The sequence below is a fragment of the Ischnura elegans genome, chromosome 4 (genome assembly GCF_921293095.1).
Source record: "Ischnura elegans chromosome 4, ioIscEleg1.1, whole genome shotgun sequence".
NCBI classification, from domain to species: Eukaryota; Metazoa; Arthropoda; class Insecta; order Odonata; family Coenagrionidae; genus Ischnura; species Ischnura elegans.
In genome coordinates, this window is record NC_060249.1 from 114739668 (window position 1) to 114757107 (window position 17440).

Consider the following 17440-nt stretch of genomic DNA (forward strand, 5'->3'; position numbering starts at 1 on the left):
TACTATGTCCAAATGTCGAGGATCAATAAAATCAATATCTTTTGACTTGACTTTTAACTTAATTAATTAAAATGTTGTCCTCATTTTTTGCGAAAAGAATGTATCTCAGTTTTCACTGCACGATGAGGGATTATCATAATGTAATGCTGCTGGCAGCGGCGCATCTATGATTTTCTTTGAGGATGGAACACAAGATGCTGGGAAGCAGTGGCGTAACTACGGGGGGGATGAGGGGGATAGATCCCCCCCCCCCAGAGCCTCCAAGAAATAAAAAAATTCAAAATCATTGTTTAATAGTGCTGCCGTACTCTGCATTTGCTTTAAGAGAAAGAGTTAAATTTTTTCCCGAGGGAGGGGTGGAAATTGGGGAATCGCCACCCCAGGTCAGCATATTCCTAGTGTTAAATTTTTTCCCAAGGGGGGGTGGAAATCGGGAATCGCCACCTCAGGTCATCTCATCCCCCCCCCCCCCCAAAGCATATTGCTAGTGAAATTTTTTCCCAACCGAGAACTTTCTTCCAACCTATAGTCCTCCTCCCCTTTACCCAACTGGAGAGGCCTTTTTTCCCTGAGCTTTGTTCACTCTTTCCTTCGGCCTGTCCCTTTCTCCACATCTTCGACACCCTCTCCACCCGCTAGCATTTCCCATTCACTCCCTCCTCGTCCGTGCCTTACTGCGTCGTAAAAAAACATGCTCCTCCAACTCATGTTCAGGAAAGACCTAGCTCCTTTACCTCCCCTCTTTCATCTACCATATCCTCATCCATCTCCCTAGCTCAGACAACCCCTTATAGGTGTTTGCCTGTATGCCCCTTCTTGGAACATTCTTCGGAGAATAAACACATGACTCACTTTTCCAGTACCAGAAGTAAATTTCGTATAGCTTTAAGACTAGACGTATTTTTTGTTTTCTACGAATGGAAGGGGCAATTTTGCTAACCATAGTGATTTTATTTGCCTGGACCTACGTTTTGTCGCATCGCATCATCTTCAGGTGAAGTAATCGGTTCACTTGCGTGAATTCCCCAAACATTTTACTCGAGCCGTCGCACAATGGTTCAAAAACCCTAATTGTGGCCAAAATGAGCACATGTTATGCGAAAAACATAAAATCTTGCATCCCTGTCTTTGAAGTCACTGAATCAGAATTTAATAAACCTCATTATTTTGCAAAAATGTAAATTTTCGCGATTACTAGGATGTTTTAGTACAATTCCAGTTGACATGCTATGCAAATAATGTTTTCAGGGTCACTAAGAAACATATCTAAACTTAGAATGGAAGGAGCTTAATATTTGTGTTGTTGCTGGTACCAATCTTTCATATTCATTACGTGATTTTTCGCTTGCCGTTGGATTTTTCAGCATGATTCAAATAAAAATGAATGCATGTACTGAGGTCAGTGAAAATTAATTTCATGTAATAGCATAGATATTGCGTCATTGTTGCTAACATATATTTCAACATGAAATATTTTCATACAACCGTTCTGTAAATGCAAATTTTAATTATTTTATTTACTGTTTATACTTAACCTCAACCCGTTTCGACGCCACACTCACGTCATTCTAAGGACGTCTGGCTATAAAAATTGTAAAGCAAGGTCTTAACTATACAATTCTCTTGAGGGTGCGGGGACATGGGAAGGAGAACGTTCTAGAAGGGTTCAGGGTGCACTTGGGATTCGTTGGGAGAGTAAACTGGAAGAAAGGGCAAAGAAAGTCGGATATTCAGGAATATGGTTCCTATTTGCTAAAAAAAAGTCTGTACCCCAATGTACACCGCATGGTTCCTATTGGTTTTATGGCCATAAATCTCTGTAAAGGCCAATCTTAACTGCCACACACACTACTCCACCCATTTCCACTCTCTTCCCCGCACCGTAACCTTGCAAATATTCCTTGCTCTCTCCTTTCTCTTCCAGTTTGTTCACCCAGGGCACTCCAATTGCACCAAGAACCCCACAAAGCGTTCTCTCCATTAATTCGAAGAAATCCTTTCATTTACAACTGCAGCACATCAGGTTTCTTTCCAGACCTGTTAAAACGACTGGACTATGACGTTAAAACCGGCCGAGACAATTAAAAACTGATAAACGTGGGTTTATTTAAGTAATTTTAGCAGTGATCATGATTGGCTGATTGAAGTAATGGATTAAATAATCTTCCAGTAAGTCGACGTGTCGACAGTAATTTGGTTTCGTTTTTTATGCTTTCCGTATGGAAAATTAAATACACCGAACCCTTCTGGAGTTTTGTAAACAAGGGGAGTGGAACGCGTTTGGGCAGGGGTAACATCAAGAGTTGTTATATGAACGGGTAGATGGAAGGAAAATACTCGTTCCGTATTCTAGACTTCGCAGATAGCCGCTTAAAATAGGCAAAAATGGAAAGCATGGCTATTTTTATAAACTTATCCTCACATATATAATTTTAATGAACTTAAAAATAAAGCTGTTAATATTGATTCCACTCCAGCCAAAAACAATCCTTTTAAATCAATGTTAAACATTTCTAAGATATCAGCTGCTGAGATAAAGTCGTAGTCGCATTGACAACAGCATTGGCATCTGCAACGGCCTTTTAAGAACAGGTCGGGAGTCTCCTTCATCTATGTCTCCGTAAACTAAAAGAATGATATAAATACCATCATTTACCTTCACAAACCTTAATGAGGTTAGGCTTTAAAAACTTTTCAGCCTAACCTGGTGCCTAGCCGAGAAGTTTTATTCGTTACCGCAGGTGCTAAAATGGATAAGAAATGGAATATATGCCGTATCCCATTTGTCAAGTTATTATCGATCGGAAAGAAATAATATTTCAGCCCAATAACGCATATATAATGTTCAGCTGAAAATATGGAAGTCAATACCAATAACCCGTGAATATTTCTTTATAGTCCCTACTATTTCATAGTTCAGTGACGGAGTCAGACTGAAACGTAATTGGGCCGGCAGTCGTCACGACTGCCTGTTGCCACTCCTCGCTACTGCGTAGATATTAGAAACTACTTTCTGCCTTTAGCGCCCTTAATTGATGCTAGCCTTCTAATGTCAGCTAGTTCTGATTATTGCATTCTAATATAAAATAATGTCTAACTTTTACGTTACTTAGGTTTTCTTAAGATCGCCATTTACATAGGAAATATTCGCTGGCTTGTATTTTACGACTTTTTATGCCATAAAATGTATGAAATATGTTATATTTTGAGAGCGCTGTCACAAATGATGGCCATAATCAATTTAAAATGTTGCTGGGGACAATAGAAGTTATAAAAAAGAAAAGTGAAATATTTTTCGTGATGGATAATATTTTCGCGATTTTCGACCCGACCCGATTTTGACCCGAGATTTGAAACGGCCCGACCCGAAGGTCGGGTCAGGACGATGACCCGACCCGACCCGAAAATTTCGGGGCCCCGTCGACCCCTAACATAAAATCTCCTCCATAAAATCCAGACAAAATGTAATGTTTTTTTGCATCAATAAATTTCCTTACCTTAACAACAGACTAGCCATTCAACTTATAAGCACCGAACTGAATGAAAATCATGCAAAGCATTGCTTTTTCAATCATTATCCCAATGCTCAACTGAAAAAGTCACTTTTCTATGTACCTAGTGTATGTACGAGATCATTCTGTTATTTTGGTATTTTTTGCTGAAAGTTCAAACAATAACTGATAAAACTGTATCGCGATTATTAAATGCCTCCCTTCTTTCAGATTAGGTAACTACTCTCCGCAACGCATACACCAAGCTGTTCTTTTCCTATCAGACCGTCCCACGTAAAAGGTCCTCTCTGCCACGTCACCCATTCCAACCACCATCAGTAAGTGTCATGCAGTTCTCTCCACAAATGGAACGAGACTCCAGGGCATGATCGCAAGGATACACTCCTGAGGCAGGGTCTGTAAGCGCAAGCTTTTTACCTCTGCACTGCAGAAGGGGGAGGACAGGAAGGATTATACAAAGGGAATTTTAAGAGTAATAATAAGTCCGGTGTAGCCTATCATTAAAATGCAAAAATATCCTGGTGCTTTTGCTTAACTTTTATTTTTTTTTAAAGATCACCGAAAACATCAAAAAAGTGTAAAACTCATGCACAGATAAGCCGCAACACGGCTTAACCGCAGCAGGGAAATCGGGAGTCTAATGTAATTATCTATGAACTGTAAATTATTTACAATTTTCACTTAAATAAATCAGTCGATGTCTTTTGAGATTATCTTGTGGTATTATTAACCCTAGAAGGGCCAATAAGACGGTAGGTGGAACAGGGAGACAGGGAAGATGTGTTCTTTGTCCCTGAACCATAGACCGATAATACGGTGTCAAATGCTCCAAGTGTCTCGGCTTTGTTTGCCAAGACCATAGTGCTGTTGTCTGTCAGGCATGTGATGAGCAAGAATGACTAATGAAACATGATTAATGATATTTTTTTATGTTCCTTCTCAACAATTGTGCTATCATCCTAAATAAAGGTATTATTAAACAATATGAACAAAATTCTTTATCATTATAACGATCTGTGCGGCAAAAACGATTTTTCAAGTTTGCGCACTTTGATTTCTCAAAATAAATGCCTTTTTTGGAGAATTGACCAAAACTACTATAATACCCTCAAAACATAGTATCTCCGCTTAAGAACCTCATTGGAATTACTCAATTTAGTCAAAAACCTACTAAGATATGGTAATTTTAACAAAAATGTTATTTTTTCTAGTTTTTCACTTTTTTTGTCTTTCTTGGTCGATTGCTCTGGACCCTTCATCTTTTTAGGAAAACTAGTTATCTTTCTTGATTCTTGATGAAAAGACAAAAAAAATAAGCCCTAATGAAATCTTTAACACTTTGAGTGCTAACGGCATAATATTATGCCGCGCGAGGTGTTGCAGAATTTGCGGGCGGCGTAATATTACGACGGGCATTTTGTTTACATTGTAGTGGCTCCCGCCTCAAAGTTACGCCGCTGGTATTACTCGGATTCATGCATTTGCTCTTATAGGTGAAGTTAATGCCACAAAGTCATATATTTCGTCATATTTTTTTTCCTTCAAGACAAAATGTGTCCGAAGGTTCGAAAATCCCTCCCTCGTTCGTCATTTGTGTGTTCTTTCGCCAGTCATGGTGCGAAATCTCGTGGACAAAGACATTGCCAATGCATTAAATTGTTTCGACAGCGATGATAGTGAAAGTGATTTTGATGACTCACATTGCGATGCTGATTACATGCCCAGCAAAGATAGTTCAACAGGTAATTTCCATTTCTTGCGTATAGTAGCGCAACCCGCGCGACCTTTTTTTGACTTCTTTTATATATTTTTTGCACAATTTTTATTCGTACAATTACTATTTTTCATTGTTTATATGATATTTATTTTAGAGTCTGAAGGTTTGAACGAGCCAGAAATGGTGCAACAACTAAGTAAGCAAGGAGAAGCTCAAAAAACGATGTGCAATCGTAGAGGTGCACCTAAAGGAAGACGGTCAACTAACAGAGGAGTGGGCCCGGGAGATATTTAGAGTGATATTAACGCAGTTCCCAACGCCAGAGCCGAGATAACTAGAATATCTGAAAAGCATTTCATTGAAAAAATTCCCATACCATCAGGACAAAAGAAGGCTCAAAAGAGGTGCAGGGTGTGCTCCGAAAAAGGGCAAAAAACGACTGGGAAAGCAGCCAGAAAATGTACTTCCTGGCAGTGTAATGCATGTAAGATTGGTCTCTGCATAGAGCCATGCTTCCAGCTTTTCCACACAAGGAAGAAATTTGTGATATAGCTATTATAATTGGATTTTTATTATTGTTCAAATATTGATTATTATCATTTTAAATGTTGATTACTATTATAATTTCAAATATTGGTACTTACTATTTCAAATTAGTGTGTTGTGATTATTTTATAAATAAATTTATGAAAAACAATGATTTTTCAACTTTTTGAAAATACAAATATCGGCTTTTTTTTAGCTTCCGCAGTTTCTTTATGCATTATGATATACAAAATATTTCAATGTGAATTCAAAAGATAAAAGTATGGTCTTAAAACTAATGCTATTCACTCATATATATCTTAAAAATTCTTTTTGTAACAACGCTTGAAAAGTGCAAAAAATAGCCAGCTCTGGGGTAAAGACCTGGTGATATTCACCCAGCACCTAAAGTGTTAAAGCCATACTGAAAATTGGGGTGTTTTTTCACCCCGCAATACCAGAATAGGTAAAGAAAAATAGCGTTACCGTTCTAGGGTTAATATGCATTTTGATTCATTTCTCTTGTCAAAAATAGAAGGTCATCTTTTTGAAGAAACTCCACAACAACATGCCTTGATTCACTGAATTCTAAGATGCAAAATGTTAATTTCTCAAATTTTCCTCAAATAAATATTACAATCTTTCTCTCTAACTTTCATCAAAATGTGTGTGTGTGTAAGGAATTGATACACTGCAGACTCCTAATTATTCGGCTGCGGTACATCCGTACATCATTTTCACTCTTTCTCAACATTTTCCGTGATCTTTATAAGAAAATAAAATCGAATGCAAAAATCACCAGAATTACTGCATTTTACACTGGACTTATTATATCCATTAGAATCCCCTTCATAAAACGGAAGCGATTGCACACTAGCTGCATTCACGGGAGCTCGTGTTCCTGTTTTCCAAGCCTTGCAGTGCACGACCATGCTCCGTGATCATGGATACACGTCCCGCAGCATTTGCAGCCCTGGCACCTTGTGCGAGACGCAGGTACCTAACGTGTTGCCTAAAACTGTACTTTCCAACGTCGCACGGTGGTTTCGAAGCATTCGTGCAAACCATTACTCTTCATCTGCGATCACACAGCCATGGATGCATGGTTTTCAAAAAGCAGATCTTATATGGAGCAGTAATAATAAGAGTGCAACCATGTTATTGCCGCTAAAAAGATTGTGAACTGGCAAAGAAAGCTCTCAATGTATCCAGCAAGAACTCTAAAATAACAGAATAAGTGCATAAATAATAATATATTGTTTGTTTTACATAAATTATGAACATTACTAGACATTCAAGTTTGGTATATCCGTGTTTTCTGATTATTCATCCCGTCTCTGCCTATCATTAGCCCGGATAATCAGGAGTGTGCTGTAGTTATAAAGAATGCCTTCTCTTCAATTCAACTTTAACAAAAATGTATTTATGTAAAGTTTGAGTGTGACATTAAGTTTCCCATCATTCCATAATGAGTCGGACAGCATGCACACATTTCCCCATCGGAAGTCGACCAAATAATCTCTTACTCAATAAGGTATTCCTAGGTACACTCCTATATTCTCACTTATGGAGGCTTCTCACTTACCCAGTCACACACTTATCGACGTTTGACTGTACCACAGAACATGATTTTTTAGCAAAACGAAATTGAAACTTACTAGTGACAGCTCCTGAATCAGAACTTCCCCCAGCGGCAGACTGGCACGGAGATCCTTTAATTCTGCATGAGTTGTATGAGCCACAATAGAGGCACTTGAGACCAACAACATGGAATTTTACCAGAGATTCCTTAAAGTGGAAAAATGAAAAATTAAAACAACATTTGAAAGGCAGACAGCTCACAAAGACACATGCATAGTTAAAAAAAAAAGAACAGCAAACAACTTTCAACAACGAACAAGTTTCAGATAACAAAACTTGTGTGCAATAGAAAACCATGATAAAATAAAGAGCTTCACTGTCAAATGATTAAAAGACCAGCACTTAAATAGAGGTTATTACAGGAATCAACGTGACATGGTAAAATTTTTAAAATAATGAAGGAAAAAACTAGCACTGTAAAATACGCAATGCACTATGCATTTCACTTTATAGAGAAGTAGTCGATTTTATTACCCTTGGTAAATATCAACATTATAAACATTCGCTGTCAAAAAAATATACATCGCCTTCTGAAATCATAATTCATTTCTTAACCCTTTCACTCCCGAGCGGCCGATATATCGGCCGCGGCCTTCCTACCCAATACGCCCAAGCGGCCGATTAATCGGTCGCTTGCTTAGAGCAATATTTCACATAAACTATGATGTGTTATTATTTAATTTATTTTTATAATGAATGTATACATATTTTGCTATCCTTAGGTATTTTTTATATAATTTAATTTATACTTTTGATATTTTAATGGACGCTCTTTCTTTAACTCTTTGTAAAATCTGACTCATTTTGTCGAAATTCTTATGCCACTTTATAACTAAGCGAAATTAGAAAATTTGTACGTCATTGTTGCTAACTATCGTTTATAAGTTATATTGAGGATAAATTTTAATAAATATTTAATGGAAATGTTCTTTTTCTGTAATTTTTTATGTAAACTGACAGCTTATTGAACTCCTTTTTTTCCTCTCGTAAATTGCCGCCACGGCTGAATAATGACCTTATGATGTTCTCAACAAGCTTAGGCACGCTTTTACGAGTGATTTATTGTTATTCACTTCACTACATCACGTTCGTCTTTATTCGTGTAATACACTGGTGCGTATGACTCCGTTCTTTCCACGACGTAACATTTTATCTAACCTCTAATCTCCCGCCCGCTGCAATTATATTTCGACGTCTCCTTATTACAATCAAATCCTTTTTCGGTATCGACATACATTTCAAAGGAATCGTCTTATCTGACTTACATTATTACATTTTATTCACAAGGAAACAATACTTCTTGTTTACAGGAAGAGCACACTAAGGGTAAGATTATCGTGCGTGGCGCGCGAATAAAATGTTTTCAGCGAACCTCAGCAAGTGGCCGATAACGTCGCCGAATAGTTGCCGTGAAAGTGATGGCTTCACAGTTTTTATCCTAATCTTCCTTATCTACATAAGTGATTCATTGTGTCACTGCTTTGCTGACACCTACTTTGTGGGCAACTACTGAGAATGCGTCATCAGTTACAAATGTAATGGTTTGCATGCGGGGTCCCGACGGCTTAGTTTGCGTCAACTCGCGCGTATCAGAGGTCGGATACTTTTCTTCGCGTTGTGTTTTCTGTGCATTGAGTCACTTGAATTTGCGATAAGTTCATCATTGCAGCGAAATCTGCGTATAAAAGTCTTGTGCCTTTTTTTAGTGGTGTGAGTGATATTTTTCAAAATAAAAATCACCAATAATGGCTGGACCATCACGCATAACGGACAAGGATATTTTGGAAATTTTAGACAGTTCATCCAATCAAAGTGAATCAGACTACAACGAAAGTGACAGTGAGTCGGGGAACAATAGTGATGGAGATCAGCATTCGTTTCAGTCTTCGGGTGAGCTGGACACTGACGAAGACAGTGACAACGGAGATTGGAGGGAAGTACAAGCTAATGAAGAACAAATACCCACTAAGTTCAAGTTCCAAGAAGTAAGTGGACCCAAGAAAGCCCCACCACCTAACTTGCCACCAATTCTTTATTTTAGACTTTTTTTTACGGACCTTCTTTTGAACCTCTTCGTCACTGAAACAAATAGATATGCAAAACAAAACATTACCTCTCATTCAGGAAGATCATCACCACCACTGAAGTGGGAAACAGTTACAATTGCGGAAAAGAAAGGATTCCTAGCCTGTATTTTGAACATGGGAATTATACGGAAGCCCACCATAGCTTCATATTGGTCGACTTTGCCTTCTCAGAGTACCCCTTGGTTCAGAAAAATGTTTCCGCGGAATCGCTTCCAGCAAATTTTGCGATTCTTTCATTTGGTTGACCCTAAAAAATGTACGGCCCGTAACGATCCCAGATATGACCCTTGCATCAGGTATCAACCCCTTGTTGACCATGCAAATAATGTATTTAGATACCATTATACCCCTCACGAAACTCTGAGTGTAGATGAAAGTCTGGTGGGGACAAAAAACCGTACAAGTTTGTTGCAGTACCTGCCAAATAAGCACCATCACCGCTGGGGAATCAAATTTTGGATGCTGTGTGATGCTGTATCAAACTATTGCTTAGGTTTCTTTACCTACAAAGGTAGATCAAATGATGAAGAAAGGATGGAGGTGAAGGAACATGGCCTGGGATATACAGTGGTACTGAAACTCCTTCAGATGAACAATTATTTATACAAAGGCTACCATGTTTTTGTGGACAATTTTTTTATGTCAGTTCCCTTAGTGAACAAACTTTACCAAATGGGCACATATATTACAGGAACTGTTAGAAAAAACCGAAAATTCCTGCCCGAGTTTTTCAAAAAGAAGTTCACCGTTGGGGAAAAAATGTTTTGCCGTTCCGGCTGTATTCTAGCCAGTGCATTTAGGGAAAAAAAATCGCAAAAAGGACCTGTGATCCTTCTTTCAAGTAAGGCGACTGCAAGGAATAGTGAAGTGACAAAATTGAGACAAGGCCGCGAGAAAAAAACTGTGAAACCGGAAGTAATTTTGGAATATAACAAGTACATGGGAGGTGTAGACTCTTCAGACATGATGCTCTATGTATATTTAGATGAAAGGAAAACATTAAAATATTGGAAGAAAGTAGTGTTCAACATTATTGGTAGGATGGTTTTGAATAGCTACATAATATATAAGGAAAATTTCAAAGAACCTGGAAAGCCTCTGACAAGACTTATGTACAGTGGAACCTCGTTAAAGCGAGTACGGGCTATAGCGACACCCCCGCTATTACGAGAGATAGCCGATGCACCGTCAATTGACCCTATAATAAGCGTGTAAAAAAATTCGTTTTTTACGGCAACCTTTCGGTGTTGGCTCTCGCCATAGCGAGGGTTTCACCGCCGGAAGACTTTCATCAAGACTCCTTCACGCATATTCTGGAACCCTCTAACGATTCGTACTTTCTACTAATGGACACGTTAACTGCGCTTAAAGGCACTCACTTTACAGGCATATTCCAAAACTCACTAACGTGAGGAAAGCCATTACCGATACCGTTATTGGCGCTTTAAGCTAAAAATTGTATTCTGCGACTGGCATTAGCAAATAGTCTTAAAGCAGGGAACTTTAAGGGGCTAGTTATCGTAAAGTGCATATCTTCCTCGCTTCAAGTGCAAGACCGTAAGCGTTATTGGAGCTAATTATCACCAAAAAACTGATTATAGGTACGTGGAACTTAAGAATTTACTCTGTATATACACTGTGACTTGCATGTTATCTCTTAAGGCCTATAAACCAATGAGGAACATGCACGCATTTTAAAAGTACTAGAATAAGAAGATTCCTACCTCAAATGTGCTCGCCGAAATTTTCGCGGATGAATTATGTTTTAAGCTGAGTTTTGAGTATATAAAAAATAATCTTCATCGACTGCTTGAAAACACGTGACGGAACGTGGGCACGTTATATCACGGCACGGTATCCACTGATGACAGACTGAGGTAGTGGATAGAAAAACTGTCAATGTAGGGGCTCAAACGCAAATTTGGCGAATATAATTACTGTTTTAACGTCGAACTTCGGATTGTGAATATATTGGGTTGCCAAGGCATTGTTGAAATAAATAAAGGAGATTGTTTTGGGAGATTTGGAAAGATTACATTGATATAAGTTGATTGCAGATTGTGATCTACGTTACACACCTACATAATTTGCTGAATGCAATTAGTGTATTACAGCATGATATTCAATAGGAAAACGTGTGAAAACCTTATAAATCGTGTATAAACCTATATCGTGAATCCTACAAAACCGTATAAAGTGTCCCGTCGTCGTGTACCTCTGTTTACTCGCTGGAGAATTGCTTGTGTTCCAAAGAACAAAAATAAGAGGAATAAGTGGTCAATGATACGCAGAATGGAGTTAAATACATTATCTATATTGTCAATGGGATATTCTAAACGTAAGTACACTTTTAAATAAGGATTACCGTAGGATTTTATCGAGTAGCCAGTTTTTCTCGGATGACCACCAAATTTTGGATGAATCACTTATTTCATTTTGTAAACAACCCTATAAATATTCCATATTATTCTGTCTATTATAGGATCAAATTATACGGAAAGTGGCTGATTACGAGAACAAATACTGATTATGATTAAACCACGAGGAAAAATAAGGAATGTAACGGGTGGTCGACCTCTCGTCGCAAGGAGCCCCTAACAAGGAACATTCACGAAGTGACTTTCGCCGATGTCGTTCAAATTTGGTAGGGTAGTAGTGTTCCATAATAAAAGCACATTTTCTAAATTTCTCGTGTCCATAATCCTTGTGACAAAATAAACAGAATATAATAAAGGCAGTTGAGTTTTAGACCTGAAAGCGAGTGTGTCGTGATTTCTCTCCATCCTTACCCTGTGAATCGGCGCACGCTACAGGAATGCACGAGAAATATGAGGCTTTTGGCAAGGTAAATTCAATATTTATTACTGCGATGCCCAAAGCGTTCGCTGCATGTCAAAGCAGAACCTAAAATTTCGACTCGTTTTTGCTGTCGGTCTTGATTCAAAAACAAGAACTCGAGTAAATACAGCGTAAATAGTATTTGAAACTGATTTCTTTGTATATCAAATGCTTTTTTATTTCTTTTTAACGATCATTTGGATCTCAATCTTGGACGATTCTCGCGCTTCATACATTCGGCGCCTTTCCATCAAATCCTTCCATTTACCCATCCCCTTTTCTTCTGTTCCATCCTTTCGCTACCTATATCCAGTGAAAAATCCAAGACAAGCAAGACGTCAAAATCAAAATAACTATCGGAGCCGTACGTAAACAAAGAAGTCGCCAATATATGCCAGATAAACTAAATAATTTGTCACCTATTTCTTCCGTAGGAACCTATCTGTAAAAGTAATTGAAAATTTTACCTCCCATCACATAATATAAGTTATTTCTCCTTAAGTAAATATATTTCATGGTCTAGTTATCATTAGTCATAATAATAACATATATTTAAGATGGACACATGCATGTCTCACATTTCAGAATATTTAAATCGATATTTTAATTTAAGATAAAGTTAGTACGCACAAGTAATAGTTTTCAAAGTAAAAGTATGATAACTATAACAACAGTTACATTAGCGCCTTTTTAGCACTTATTTTTTCTGGATCTTGCGTATTTTACTCTTCACTTGTTTTCTTCTTAGATTCCTATTGGTCGCAACGATCTACGCCACCAACATCAGTGACGTCTATGGCTAGGCCATTAGAGAGACGGATTCACGGACTTTCACTTAACCGCCCGGTCACCAGAATACGATGGCAAAGTGACTGCCGTTAGCTGTAAACCCTTCGCGCTTTAAGTTGCTCGCGTCCACCCGAGTTCTGGAATAAGGGTGCTTAACCTCTGTAATTGCTAGCGATCTGTTAGGAATGAAGTTAATGGAGTGCTCAGTCTCAAATTTATGTGGTAAACTGTCGTTCGATAAATAAGTAGTTAATTTTGGTGAAAATATTGTGGCATTAGCATTCGCGAATGCTTCATCTTCTTTTGTTCCTCGGGCGGCAGAAAGCAGTCGGCAGCATACCCGCACGTCCGTGAGTTGCGTGAATAGAAAGCATTTGATGGCAGTCACCATGGCCAAAAAACACCAAACACGTCTAAGCGAGAAAATAAAAATAAAGGAGTAATATGAGAGTGTCGAAATTAATTTATCTTCCTATTCGCTCTGCAAAATTAAAAAAAACAAAAGCGCCCAAGGAATGCAGACGATGAAGAGTTATAAGAAGCTTTGTTCGGGTGGTTTTGCCCACTCAAATCTGCGGGAACTTCTGAGAAAGGGGCTACGCCTAAGCCTAAAGCGGAGTATTTCAGGGATAGATTGCGAATCGAGAATTTTAAGAGTGCGGAAGGTTGATTATACTAATGCGAAGCACCAAAGCGTTATCTCCCCTCATAATTGCTGGTGATGCCTGCGGTGTGAACCCGAAGTCGTGGAAGAAAGGGCTCCGATCATAAGTATCTTTAGAAGTATTCCCCGCGTCATATAACATAGACGAAACGGAACTTTTTTACATACAACTCCCCGACAAAACCCTTGCAGTATGAGGTATTTCTTGCAATGATGCCTCTAAAGGTAGGTAGTGTGCTTTAGCGATGATGTAGGATGTACGAAGCAATGATACTCAGCGTGAATTGTCCGGATGGACGTATTTATTCTCCGTTGCGGATTTACAAGGGTGAACTATTCGCGTCAGTGGTCGGAGTCGTACTGGCGCTCTCTTTTGTCACGTGGGTAGCCGAGCATCCCCTGGTGGCCACTGGAAGAACTCACAGAACAACTAACTCTCGTTTGCAGTGCCGTGGTAAACTCGGTGTATTATTTCAAATACGTCGCGAGCGTAACACTCAAAAAGAAACTTTTTTTCAACGACGGCAATTTTAATCACATCATTTTTCAAGCTTAGCAAACTTTTTACCGTAGATGATAAAGATATTACATTATCTGATAGAAAAAGTCTTCCAAGGCGGGAACGTTATACAACCTTCCACCGTTTTCGCCTGTAGAAACAAATGTAATGCGTTATTTCACTTCACTGCCGCTTAACGTACAGAAACAATAAACATACACCAATGGAAACATTTGAGGCATTAAATAACCGCGATACTGTTTTATCAGTTAATTTTTGAATTTTCAGCGGAAAATACCAAAATAATAGAATGATCACGTAAATGAACTAATTAAGTGCATAGAAAAATGGCTTCGTCGGTTGTGCATTGGCATAATGATTGACGAAACAATGCTATGCATGATTTTTATTCAGTGCGGCGCTTATAAATTGTTTGAGTAGTTAGTCGTTGTTTGAGTAAGGACATTTAGTGATGCAAAAAAACATCGCCTTTCGTCTGGATTTATGCTTACGTTTATCGGATAGATGTTTATCTGTCGCCGCACCACTCCTGTTCCTGTATATCTGTTCGCAACAGGTATATTGGCTATTATTTGCTCCACCTCCGGTAAGGCGACAATTCGCTATAGCGAGTGTTTATTAGTGCACCGTGGGGTGTCGTTATATCGAGGTTGCACTGTACATAGTTAGTATAATTGAAAACTTAGGAGCTGAGTGGTTGAATTTCAGGGAAGAGTGCGAAGTGAGGGGCCGTATTTCACCGGGAATAAGGAAACTGGGTGGGAGAAAAGAATACAGATGCTGTGTCTGCAGCACAAAGGAACAAAGAAGAAGATCCAGAACAGTGTGCGTCAGATGCAACAGGGGTTTGCATGGGGAGTGTTTGCATAAGCATAAGTGCTAAAAGAGTGATTGTGAACAAAAGGCAAAATTTGTTCCTACGTGATATTTTAAACGTGAAACTAATCAAAAGTGTACCTATGTACTTATTCCATTAACAACTTGAACAAATAATGAAAAATCCTCCGTGAAATAATTTTCATCATAATTTGTTTGCCCTCGTTTTTATAGAAATAACATTGCATATGTTAGTCATTCATTTGTTTAAATAAATTCAATGTTAATATTTAAACAATTCCTTTAGCTTTAATTTAAAATAGCAATAATTTGTATTATTTAAGGCCTAGATATATAAATATATACATATTTCATTGTTTTTTACAGAAGACTGGCTTAGGCACTGCTCAAAAGTGATTGTGACAGATTAAAACAATTAAATTTTTATGACAACAATTTTTTTGTTTATGCTTAAAAAATTAGATACATCTATCAAAAACTAAATTTTTAATGTAACTCAATTTTCAATAATAGCAAAATGAAAAAAATACTATGAATCAATAAGCCATAAAGTTAAGTTTTTCGTAAAAACATTTTAAAGTATTAATTTTATAAATTTATTGTTGCAAAACTAAAATTTATACATAATGATAATTAACATTTTTGAAAACGTCATTTATTTTTACATATGTGTGATTTTTTCCATGTCTATAAAACCTAAAATAAATCCATGAGAATTTTTAAGAAAAGTACTAATAATTTCATAAAAAAACCCTTGGGAATTTTGGGTATGCTCATTGAAAAATGCTTGGGAGTGAAAGGGTTAAATTTCCCATTTTTTAGCTTCAACAAAAATGTTTGGAACTACTCTGCGCAAATCATCAAATACCTAGACTTTTCATAGACATAAAGATTGAATTAATACAGCCTATTTTTCTGGGAGGTGTAGCAAAAGAATATGAAACATTTTCACAATAAATGATTACCAGTTAACTACCAAAATATAATGCAGCTCACAAATATATCTTAACACTTTTCCAGAAAGAATGCTACAAAGCAAATTATCCAGATAAACCTTTCAAAATTATTTTATATTCCTACAGAATAGTTATACCAAGAGCCTAATGTACACAATACAACACAGAAGATGCATACCTTGTGGCAATCTTTGCAGAGGATGTCAACTGTGTAGTTTTTATACTCATCAGGCATTGGTGTCATCTCAATTTCATCATCAAGATACTTCCACAGCTGAAATGTAAAGTGAAACCAAGTGAATAAGTTTTTGGAACTAAAAGAATGAGCTTATGCTAAGACAAGAATGACTCAAATAAAATAAAAAAAACTTTTTAACAAATTTTTATAGTTGATTTAATCACATCAATGAAAAGGGAAACTTTCAATTTTAACTGAAAGATAACTTTTTGACAAGTAGTCCGCCAACTTCAGGTCCAGTAATCTAGATGAACTCCCACTTGAATGATGAACCAGAAACTAACACGCAAATCCAATGCACAACAATGACTCAAATCAACTGAAAGTTCACTGTCACACAGCTTCGCTGAAAACTATGAGAACTGGTGGCTCAACAGGACAGCTCTTAGGTCAACTGAGTATGTATTTAGTCCAGGTCAAATGGAATGCATACAGGCATCATCTGAAGTCAATTGAAATTTGACTGACCCATCTTCAAAGACTGATCAAGTATTAGAAGAAATTTCATTATTAGAGAATACATCACCTAAAACATAAATGTAATGAAAAGTTTTGGCAGAGTTGGAAGTCAATTCTCAGATTGTCAATTTTCAGGTTGAGGTCTACGAAGGTTGGAATGCATTAAAAGGGGAATCAACTCCTGATGTGTGTTAAGGCTTGGTCACATGATATATTAGCATGCAAGAGTTAATGTCTAAATGTATGACTGCCAAAATGCACCGTGTAGCCACGTAACTTGAGCGAAAGCATGTGCAGAAAATAGAACCCGTTCTAATTTGATTCATGCATTAGTACATGTTCTGTTCTACCAAAATCATTCATGTAATCAGACATTAACTTGTACAGGGGCGCAGCTAGAAATTAAGGCTGGGGAAGGTTTCGGTACAACTAATACCGGGGTATGTAGAGGTATGGAATACCCACCAGGATAAGCGATAGGTACCAGATTAATAAATTGCGGAATTTAAAAAAAAATGGTTCAAAATGGTGAGTTTTACGGCTTTCTGGGGGATATTTTATTAATCCTTACACTATTCTATTAGTAATATCAATCCAATTAAGAAAAATGGATCAAACTTAACAATTTCTCTAAGCTCTTGGGGGGTTTTATCCCCT

The 17440-nt window shown here is 37.6% G+C and overlaps 1 protein-coding gene across 2 annotated transcripts in view; it reads right to left on the reverse strand.

The window, feature by feature from the left end:
• The window catches only part of LOC124157916 (RING finger and CHY zinc finger domain-containing protein 1-like), a 35842-nt gene that overhangs the window by 14879 nt on the left and 3523 nt on the right, over window positions 1–17440 (reverse strand). For both annotated transcript variants that reach the window (XM_046532999.1, XM_046533000.1), the window contains exons 5-6: window positions 16265–16360; window positions 7413–7542 (exon numbers count right to left, since the gene is read on the reverse strand). In XM_046532999.1, the coding sequence (XP_046388955.1) occupies window positions 7413–7542; window positions 16265–16360 (226 nt within the window). The remainder of the gene's footprint in view (window positions 1–7412; window positions 7543–16264; window positions 16361–17440) is intronic.